General features: G+C 40.3%; 1 protein-coding gene across 1 annotated transcript; it reads left to right on the forward strand.

Moving 5' to 3' along the window:
• The first annotated feature begins 2,258 nt into the window (after positions 1–2,258).
• On the forward strand, positions 2,259–10,593 carry LOC104946293 (calcium-binding protein 1-like). Its single transcript, XM_010772080.1, has 7 exons — positions 2,259–3,149; positions 7,918–7,948; positions 8,135–8,278; positions 8,366–8,475; positions 8,557–8,631; positions 8,740–8,812; positions 9,525–10,593. The coding sequence occupies exons 1-7, from the start codon at positions 2,412–2,414 to the stop codon at positions 9,548–9,550; spliced, it is 1,197 nt and encodes a 398-aa protein (XP_010770382.1). The 5' UTR covers positions 2,259–2,411; the 3' UTR covers positions 9,551–10,593.
• Positions 10,594–11,352: the final 759 nt, after the last annotated feature.

The following is an 11,352-nucleotide window of genomic DNA, read 5'->3' on the forward strand; positions in this document are numbered from 1 at the left end:
TATTTCTTTTGAGTACAAGAACGACATGCTGGTAATCAAAAAAAACATTACGAATTAATTGAAACTTCCTCAAGTATAGGACTCAGGACTGGACTTAGCTCCTATTGGTGTTGACATAAGAGTTAAAAGTCTTGATTAGTGACTTGACCTAAGAAGTAATTGCAAAAATGTGAGCCTTTCTTGGGACTTGCAGAACAATGACTCGGTCCCACCTCTGCATGTTCTGCTGAATCGACCATTTCATTAATTAAAATAACTGCTGCAACACTAAATAGGAAATACTGATTTCAATACACTGCAGGACCAATGTTGGAGATTATTGCCTTCTGCAGAATTGGGACTCTGGTAGTGATAAGACACCTAATGGGAAAACCAGGGGACAAATAGATCGTTTTGTCTTATTTCACTCAGATGCCGTTTTAAATAGGTGGCATAGGGAGGCGAATGCAATGATGTTGTCGCTGCTCTGATTCCACAGCAATTATTTCTTGTCAGACTCCCTCTGGAGAATTTGAAGCCAGAAGCATTCAAATGCTGTGGCAATATTACATGATGTGAAGGAGAGACACCACAACATGGGAAAAGATTTTTAACGAATGGATATCACCATAAAAAACTCTAGTGGACTACAACTTTTTCTAAAAAAATATTTTTTAGAAAAAATAAATATACATTATGACACATTATGTTATTAAGTAACTAAATACATTCACATGTAAGAGTCAAAGGTTACCTATCGGGCAAATCACTCGGATAGTATTTAAAAATAACTCATTTTGAACATGCATACATGTTGCAAGACAGAACAGGGTAATGAAAAAATAACAAAAAGATGTACGGTTCAGTTTTTTAAAAGTTGACATGCAAATTAGGCAATATCTAATTCGATATTTTCTTTTCACTAGTCTGAAAGAACACATTTTAAGGCAGCAAAATAACCCAACCTCTCCAAATGATTTGTTTTTTCTAGTGTCTCTCTTTAAATAAATATAGTTTCTTCATCACTCATACATTTTGGTTTCATGGGTTCATAAAGAATACATGGTTTATTAGGCATTACACCTGCTTGTACTGAAAAGGATGCTGAATACAAGTCTGCATCCCTCACTGAGAAAATCTTTGCCTCTGCTGATCTAATTTGAGTTTAAAGATGTTCAAGTGTTGCGCCATCTGTAGGCCTGTAACGTCGGTGGATAGAGGCACATGCTGATCTGAGGTTGATTCCAATAATAGAAAGCCTTTACTGCTCGTATTTATAAAATGCATGTTTTATGGGAACATAATTGTTTTTGTTTCAGTGTCACAGCTCTTTAATTATTAAAGAAGGTAATAGTAGTTATTGTTACAATACTGCTCAGGATATTAAACACAGCAGCAGTGTAAGTGAAGCTCGTTTGAGAGAGAGCAGGACTGTAGCATTGTGCGAGGGGATAACAATATGAAGCGCATACAAGTATAGTATGCTCAAGGGTTATCCTTTGAGCAGTATGCTCTGACATCACTACATTTTTTCATAAACTTCTGTATAATCTGACTTATTTTTGCAACCGGAGGCGTCGCCCCCTCCTGGCCATAAGAAAGCATAAAGATTTAAGGCACTAGGCCAGGTTGCCACTTGACTTTTTCACAATCTTGAGGCCCTGTCATACAGGATGCCCTGTTTCAACAATATTATGCCCAAATAATGCATAACTTTGAACGCATTTGTGTTAAAGCAAAGGATCACAGAGACTAAGTTACCTGAGTGATTTCAGTGTATAACTAATGGTTGGTATGTATGGGGGTATGGGGAACCATGCCTCATTTTTGCACTGAGGCCCCAGAGCAGGTTAATCTGGCTCTCGATAGACACAATACGGTTTACATTAAATGTTGTCCACTGGGAGAGCAAAGCCAACAGAACACACTTTATGTTTAAAAGCTTCACTCACATTTTGCTGCCATATCCTTAGCAATATATCATTAATGGCTTTACATATGAATTCATTATGAGCGGGAATTGTAGTATTTCTAGGATGTTGTCTCCACACCCAGAATTATACATTTTGCATAATGTGAATCACCCCTATAGCAACAATACGTGTGCTTTGGAATATCTGGTTGGTCTGCCTTTGTCATGGGAAAGTTAGCTCACCTCTGATAGGTGTATATCTCACTATACATCCACACCCACGTCATTGCCAGGATGCCAGGGACCAGCATTCACATCAATGAAAGGGTGACGCGCTGCAGCGACGTGTGTGCCCCTCTGTGTGCGCGCGCTGCCGCACAGCAATCAGGTGGTGAGATGTATCCTAACTTCACGCGGGCAGGCTCTGGCTGCTGTGCTATTATGGGTCGACAATGGAGAGGAATCGGTGCATGATATCGACGATCAACCCACAGAGACAGACTAGAGCAGATCTGCAGCAATGAGCGCCTCCTTTCCAAAATCGGAATCCACCACCTCCTTACTGAAGTCCTCCTCTGCGGCGAAGAAACCGACACACCTCCCTGAACGCGCGGCAGAGAGCCGGAGAGGTCACCATCAGCAGCATCAGCACCAGCATCAACACCAGCATCACCACCGTCCCGCCACGCTCAACAGCAGCAGCAGCAAAGCTGAGGAGTCTTTCCTTTCGGCCGAGTGCGAAATCAGTGCCCGGAGACCCCTGTGCCACCCCTCCCTCATCGGCAGCCCGGACAGTGGTAACGATGCAGCCACTCGGGGGAAGTGTAAGTCCCACAGCCACCACAGCCAAGTTCCCGACTCTCCGGAGCAAAACGGTGTGAAGGAGCACTGCAGGTCATCCAAGCCCACACACCGGCACCACCACCGCAGGAAGCAGCACCGGGACGACCTTCCACCGGCTGCAACCGCACCGCCTGAAGCTGAGCATCCCCGGCGCTCTCACACGCACATACGCACGGTCCCCAGGGTGCCCTCTCTGTCGGACAGCAACGATGACCGGGCTTCCCTCTATGAGCCGAGGAACCATAAAGGGGTCAGCGTGGCTATTATCGGGGCTCAGATCAGCAGTCGGTCCCCGTCTTCCTGCTCCCTGGCGCCGCTCTCCAGCAGGTCCTCCCGCCACTCCCGGAGGTCAAGTGCTGCTTCTTCTGCATCCGATATACATTTACGCACTATCCTCAATTCACTGTTTGGACAGGTAAGACCATAACATGTATATATGCAAATGACTGGATCAGTAAATAGCTTTTTTTTATGAATTCTATTAACTCTATTATTGTTCAAATGTCTTTTGTACGTTTGTGAAGTGCAAGGATGCTCCTGGACATTGAGGCCCAAAAAGATAAAGTCGCATCCTAAACCAGAAACCCAATGTGTGGTTAACTTCATAGTTAATTCACCACCATTTGAATGAATTAACAAATATGTCTCAGGCATATCTAAAAATAAAACGCATTAAAGTCCCTTAGTCTTGCCGTGCAGAAATAGTGCTTTGTTATAAGCATTTCTAGAAAAGTGCACACAGAAATAAAGTGGTTAAGTGTGGCCTCAGGCTACACTGACGTCCTGTTTACAATCAATATACGTTAATGTGCTCTGTGATGCAGTCTGCAAACACTGTCATTACCGGACAGACTGGGCAGGGAAAAGCTTCTTCTACACATCCATTTATTATGTAACTGGTAAATACAGCACCACCTACAGACCCTCTCAATCAGGCAGGCCTTTCTTATTGAAGTGGATGTTCTGGAACAGAGGAAATCTAGAGAGGTGGAAATTTCTCAATATGCTAATGTATTTGGTCAAAGGCAAAGATATATTCCAGTTCCTGCGTCATTCAATCATAAAACACTGCAGAGATCGGCGCGGTGTTTGAAGATAAACACTGTAATGTCTGTCGGTGATGGAGGCTCTATATTGAGCCTTAAATGTATTCTCCCAAAGAAAAGAGCTCCGCTTAATGATTCTTAGTGTGATTTGCATCATTGTCGGCTTACCAAGCTAAATCTGTCAAAGCAATCAGTTTTAGTTTTACATTGCAAATCCTCACAAAGCTCTGCGTTGCTGATTAAACTCCTGATAATTTGTTGTTTATTTGGACTTCTTTCCAAGTCACTTCCTTAGAAGTGACTTCCTTAGAAGTGACTGGGAAAGAAGTCAGAGCTTAGTTCTTGCCATGTAGGGTGTTTGTATTTTAATCTGATCTCAAATCAGGAAGTGATTTAAATTAGGAAGCACTCAGCCATGAAATTGACTCAGCATGGCAACACAGAGATCATCCTTTGTGGCTTCGAGAGAAAAAAACTCTAGTACTTATAGTATAAAAAACGATTCTACAAATAACCTGTGAGTCAGTCCGCGGGCAGCTCTGTGAAAACATTAGTGTGACCTCAAAAAGGTTATTTGATGAGACGATGAGCTAGATGGAGTTCAATAACAGGCATGGTGGTTGGAGAGATGCATGCACTATCTTTGGCATGTTGTATGAAACGATGCAATTAAAAGTAAAGTGTTTTCTTTCTTTTTTTCGACAAGCCTTAATGGAAATGAACAGATTGTCAGCAGGAATGAGAATTGTCTGAAGCCATTCATGAAGAGAAACATCCTCACCAGTGTTCTGTGTAGAGAAAAGGATAACCTCATTCTCTGTGTTCTAATTTTCTGTAGATATATACATGTAGCTGTAAATTATAGATGGACTGTATTCTTCACACATTCACAGTCTTAATGTATTTTTCTTCGGTTCCACGTTGCTGCTTTAGGTCAAGGTGACCTTGGCTATGCCTGCAGAGGGCAGAGGATGATGTGTGGGGGTGTAAGAGTAGAAAGACAAAAGCGCATACAGAAATAGTGCAACATATCAATTGAAATGCAACCTCAAGGCTGCAAACTGGCGTATTATAGTCAATTACTTGAAGGTGCAGGTGAAGAGCCTAGAAACACATCCTTACAGGGTCTTCTTGTAAACCTGCATGGTACTGAAAAAACAAACATCTCTCAATTTGTTTGTGTGACCATGAAACAAATATCACTTGCTTGTAATACTATATTCTCCTGCAGGAAAGCAGACACCCTTTACCCCATTTCTCTTGTTTATTCTCATGTCAAGTGCCTGTGAATCCGTGCTGTCTGCGTCTGTGTTTGGTCGGTGTGACAGCTGGGTGAAATATCTTAAAGACAGTGGATCACCTTCTTTTCCTTTAATAGGCATAATTCTGTTTCCCTTCTTGGCCCACTTCCCTCTCATTTAGTTTCTCACCCACACTCTTACTTCTCTCTCGCTCTCTCACTGTATCATTGGCTGCTCTTACTATTGCTAAAGTCACTCTCTCCACATAGTACAGTGCAGTTCACAGTTTTTTCAACGAGCTGTAAGTTAGCACCCACGTCTTCATGGGTCTTGCGCTTGTTTGCACTTCTTCCAAAATCCAAACGGCAAACTTAACAGAGAAAAGGTCCTCATGGTCCTTTTTAGTCCCTCTTTTCTCCTCTGGAATGGGAAACTGCTTAGACTGGCCTCTGAGAACGGTAAGATTGTTTTTTTGTAGTGTGATGCCCTTTAACAATTTGACTTTCTCAATTTGTTTGGTTGGTTTAGAAATTGAAACTTGTGAAGTAAACTGGACAGTAGTGCAGTATTTTTATGTATTTCTTCACAGCTGTTGCATTTGCTCTTTCTGCTCAAAAGTCAGATATCATTTTGCAAAAACCCTGGAAGATATGTGTATGTTTCTGTTTTTAAATGATATCCTTACAGAGTGTTTTTCTGTGATATCTTGACAAAAACAAGTATGTGTCCTGATTAGAGCAGACTTAGTTTAAGAGTTAGACGTTTATAATATCCTCACTGTTTAATGTTGGTATTTGAAATAAAATGTAATTATGAACCGAAGGTTAATCTGCACTGGTGGTATAATAGTTGGCTCTAGAGTGCATTGTGATAAAACAAGATAGATTAGTGGCTTAGACTTTGGCAGAACTTTGATGTGCAACAAGAACTATTTTCCAGAAAACAAGTAGTGTATATCCCACGGGACAAAATGTGTCCTGATGTCTACAAAGCATAATAAGTTATGTGATTACAACATCTGCAGCCTGTTCCCTGGGGCTTTAGCTTGTCTTTCCTCTGCTTCTGAGTATGTTTACTGTTCTTGTGACAGTGTATACCTGTGAAGTGCCAGTCCCTACAACGTGCCGAGTAAACAGTTATGAATGATGAGTGGAAAGTTGGCAGCATGCTGTTTTATTGATGCGTTTAGCCTTTCGAGAGATAGAGAGAGTGATTGACTTTCACATGTCCTATATCTTTATTGCATTGTGGTGTGAAGCTGCTCAGATCTCTAACACTGTCTCTGCGCCCCTCTGGAAAAGATGCTCCAGGATGCTGAGAGGAGGTTCAGAGGGGTGCTGTCCTGTGAGGATATGGGCCAGGCAGTGTTTCTGGGGCCTTATCAGGAGTCCATTGTTTCCATGACACAAAACTGCGTTCTGGTGAGCAACATACGGTTGCAAACCTTTGTCTTCCTGAGTAAAGGAGTGGCCACGTGCAGGCAGCCTGTACGTAAGTCTCGACAAACCTTTTTTAATCTGTCTGTTTGTACATCAGCATTATATCTAACTTGGATCCTATCTTTACCACACTCATGCCACAACAACTATTCATTCCAGGGTGTAAACCCTTTCAATTCCTTTCTATCATAATTTCCTACTTTTTCCACTACTGCTGCTGCTGATTGGTATCTTGTCATATTTCAGTAGGGAAAACAAGGGTTTGGGAAATGACTGAGCCTGAAAGCTGACGACTATCTAAAGGAGTGTTAAGGGGTTTGTGCATAAATATAAGGCCTTGTTTACTTTCTTGCCAAGAGTTAGATAAGAAGATTGATTTCACTCTCATGTCTGACAGTTGAATTAAATTGAAGCCAGCTGTAGGTTAGCTTGAACAACAAGGCATATGTGTTGTTTTAAAGGGGAGTTACATCATCATTTCTGACGTGCACATCCAAAATGATATGGCGTGTTTACTATTTGATTTTTGAAAAGGCTGATTTTGTAACTGTCCGACAAAGTTATGCTGTTTTCCTTGTTTCTACAGTATTTGTATGCTAAGCTAAGTTAACCTGCTGCTGGCCAGAGTTTCTTGTTCACCTTGGAGATATGAACGTGGTATAAATACCCTTTCAACTCTCAGCATAAGCAAATAGTTACAACCCAATCTGCATTGCTCATTTGTCTTTTTGTCCACACTTTAATAAGATTTCTGATCACTCAGTCTAGTGATAGGTAAACTGCACGAAAAGACCAAGCTGGCTTAATGTTTTATATTTCATGTTTCATGAAAACTGTAATACAATGGAAGCCCCATTAGTTAAGTGATGAGGCCTGGAGCATGTCGATGTAAGAGATGAGGGTTGATGAACTGACAGTGATGGAGTGACAAATGAAAGCGTTGATGGAGCACACATGTTGGATCGGCTGCCCAAGTATCCATTTGCTCATGTACCTTCGATGTTTTCTGTAACAGTGTTTCCGGTCAGACAATTCTTTGAAACCTGACGTCAACACTCAGTGTTGTGTTTAGACTTATTGTGCTCCTGCTGTTAACCCCTGAGGGCTCTGGGATATGTCTGCTTCTCTCTCTGCCCTTTAAAGGTTGTGTTCCTCGTAAGCAAGCACTTGAAAAAGAAACAGTCACATTCTTCTGTGAATAGGGATCAAACTATTCATGTTTATCATCAAGATGTGAGCTCAGACTACTGTTAACACCTTTTACCGTAAGGCGTCTGGAGAAGAGGGTTGTTATGGAGAAGCTCGCTGATTTAGGTTCGGGTGTTACTCAAGTAACAGCATTGCCGACGGTATATTTGGATGCAGCTCATAGACAAGTTTTGTTTGTTATGATATGTGATCATGATGAATGCTTTTGGTTTTGTACTGACCAATTATTAAATGTCATTTCTCAATAGGACAGAGAGCTGAGACCGGAGGAAATGGATGGCAAGTTTACCTTTTTTAATTTGTATTTCTTTAACAAAATGTATTTTAAGAGGATTAAATACCACGTTTTTCAAAGTTATTTTCAAAACCAACTCTGAAGTGAAATAAATAAAGGAATACACAACGTATTTAAAATGACTGCACTACAACTCAAACGCTAATAATATTTCTGTTGTTGTTCTACAGAGTTGCGGGATGCTTTCAAGGAGTTCGACAAGAATAAGGATGGTTTTATCAGCTGTAAAGATCTTGGAAACTGTATGAGAACCATGGGATACATGCCGACTGAAATGGAGCTCATTGAGCTGAGTCAACAGATAAACATGAACTGTAAGTCTGAATTGTGTATTATTATGTAAAGCATATCATTGTGTATTGTGGTTCTGAAACTGTACCGAATACTTTTCTCTTTTTAAGTGGGAGGTCATGTGGATTTTGAGGATTTTGTAGAGTTGATGGGCCCAAAACTCCTCGCCGAAACTGCAGACATGATTGGAATAAAAGAGTTAAAAGAAGCTTTTAGAGAGGTAAGAGTCTTAATTGATGTCATGTTGGGATGTTTTTTTTTACTATTTTCCATTTCTAAAGTTGTTTCTTTTTGTTCTCAGTTTGACACCAATGGAGATGGGGCCATAAGCACATCTGAGCTCCGAGATGCAATGAGGAAGTTGTTAGGCCAACAAGTAAGGTTAAGATGTGAAAGAGAAAAAATACCTCTACAGTATATCATTACTGCATGAATACCCATTGTTTGAGGTGCTGTGCTAAATGCTCCCAACATTTGTTCCTAGGTGGGACTAAAAGAGGTAGAAGATATCCTGAGAGATGTTGACCTTAATGGTGATGGGCTGGTTGACTTTGAAGGTAAATCCGCTTTAACAAACTATTAATTTATATTTAACCCCAAAATACAAATACACATTTTCCCTCCTTCCTGCAGTGCTTTTAATTACTCTGTATTTTTTTAGTGAGCTGTTGAGTGTTGAAGATATTGATTTGTTTGTGGTGCTCAACACGCCAAAATATGCTTTAAAAGAAACTCAACAGCAGTGTATTTTTTACAGAAATCATGATGCTGTTATTCAGGATAATCCGCAGACCTTTTGGGACCATGTAGGAACTTAATAGACAATCCAGGAAGTCTTGCTAAATATGAAGTGGTGCAGACAGCCTCCAAACCATCTTCGGGGCTAGTGATCAGTGTTTCACTGAGTCTATACATGTTGGTAGTTAGATAATAGAATAATACATTTATTTTACCTTAGGATAGTGTGCCTTTTTTCCCACTGTTGTATACACCACTTAAGATTAGGCAACCTTTCCTGGATCATGTTTTTGGACCTGCACTTGCCTTTATAAAGAGCACATGGAAGAAAGCAGTGTGTGCATCTACTCATGCAGAGGCACATGCTTTTTGGCTCATATAGTTAGGTTACTCTGCAACTTACAAAACAATCTATATTCAAAAGTGACAACAGTTAATAAAGAAATTTAAGGAAGAATCGTCCCTTCAGGGTATGCTGCAGAGTTCACTGCAACCGTTCATTTTTATAATTGTACTCTTCTCTCCTCACAGAGTTTGTACGAATGATGTCTCGCTAAAATCAGAATATGATCGGTGCTGAATGTGAAGCTCCGTCCTTGTCTATAATTGACCAAGTACACCAGAGGACATGCTATGATCTCTGAGCCATCCTAATCTGAATGACACTGGAATTAAAACTCCTTGAATGTTAAGGAGTGAGGAGTCGCCTCACACTTTCAATCAATAAGTGTTCTTCCTGAAAAGTCTTAAGTTCAACTGAGGCCGAATTTGCTGTAGCCTAGATGATGAATGTCCGACTTGTGTTTTTGCACTTTAATTCTCACTAAATAACTTCCTGTGGATATATTGCTGGTGTCTTGTCTCATCTTCTATGTGGTCAAAAAAAGTGTTGCAAAATGTCGCCTTCAATGTACAATAGTCTGAATGTAAGAGGGGATTCCTGTAGAGAGGATGTCAAAAATATGTGCATTGTTCAACAGTACGTTTTCACACAGTATTTGTTTCATTATAAATTGTAAGCGGAATGTCCTTTGTGACATCGGTGCTCCAACAGGAACCCATGTGGCAATATAACACCTGTGTTGTAACTGTATGATCATCTGTGATTTTTCACTGTGCCTGTATAGTCATCACTGTCTGAAAACTACAGAAGCAGATCTCTAATACAAAACCATAAATTACATGTAATATTGTATTTGCTTCAACCTTAGATCAATGGCAGTTAAAACTAATTTTCTAAGTTACAGAGCTCTGGTTTGCAGCATCCTTTGTCTTTCAATGCTCAGAGGTTGAACATTGCTTTGAACCTGGCTTTGGGGGCAAGTAAAAATCCATATTGCCCTGGTCTGCGAGCATACAGTTGGAATGACATATGTGAATTGTATTTACAGTGGATGTGATTATGTTGTTGCTGCTGTAATGTACGTCGATGTATTTGTGGAAACGTTCCACACCTTTGTGTTGTTGAAGCCATTTTTATGCATGCCAAAGAGATACATTTATTAAATTCAGTATGCACATTTGCATTTTTGTCTAACAAAGTAAGCAAAATATTTTGCCAAGTTAACTGTAAAAATAAATAAAAGGTGTTTACATTTAAGAGGCTTTTTTCTGTGGTGATGTAATCTCTACTATTTTATTAAGGCTATGTCAAATGTCAGTATGTTAGTAATGCACTGTGCACTGTCACTGCATGTCTTGGGGATAAACCTCTTTACAACATCTATTATTCATATAGGTCTCTTAGACTGCTGGTTGGAAAAGCTTTACCTGCAGAACCACTGTGCAAGCCATTAGATCAGAATAACTGTGCTGTGTCTCTGTGTGACCTTTGACTCGTTTGTTTTATACCGTAAACATATAAGTAACATAAGTAACTCATATTGCTAAAAGCATATTCATTAGGTTATATTTGTATGCATTCATTTGGCAGTATTGATGAAAAAACCTTAATACAACACCCACATGTACAGAGGAATAATTAGTGGGCCTAGTAGCCTATGTAGGAAAAAAGAGGAGATTGTTGCAGGCACAGCAACACCCACGATACAACTGCACTAGGCTTCCCCTGGGCCACTTGTTTTAAGCAGAACAAGTGTTGCAAGCAGCAGCAAAACGCTGCCAGGAACTATTATTTGCACATTATGCTAAAGTAGGCCAATGTTACTTTGTAGAAAATGTCCTAACTTTGAAGTTTCTGTAATGCAAATGTATTGCAACATTTTAATCAAATGGAACTAATTTAACTGTAGCCTACAAGATTATACAAATGTTTACCAAGATAAAACCTCACGGAAACACCTGTCATGTGTGGCGGTGTGGTGATCGTATAAAATGCTCGGTTTGCTGACAACGCCAC

Source organism: Notothenia coriiceps, unplaced genomic scaffold (assembly GCF_000735185.1).
Source record: "Notothenia coriiceps isolate Sejong01 unplaced genomic scaffold, NC01 NC01_scaffold00010943, whole genome shotgun sequence".
In the NCBI taxonomy this organism is placed as follows: Eukaryota; Metazoa; Chordata; class Actinopteri; order Perciformes; family Nototheniidae; genus Notothenia; species Notothenia coriiceps.

Coding starts and splice junctions, on each gene's coding strand:
- LOC104946293 (XM_010772080.1), top strand. CDS start 2,412: ATGAGCGCCTCCTTTCCAAAATCGGAATCCACCACCTCCTTACTGAAG. Junction 8,632..8,739: donor GGAAGTTGTTAGGCCAACAA/GTAAGGTTAAGA, acceptor ATTTGTTCCTAG/GTGGGACTAAAAGAGGTAGA. Junction 8,813..9,524: donor TGGGCTGGTTGACTTTGAAG/GTAAATCCGCTT, acceptor CTCTCCTCACAG/AGTTTGTACGAATGATGTCT.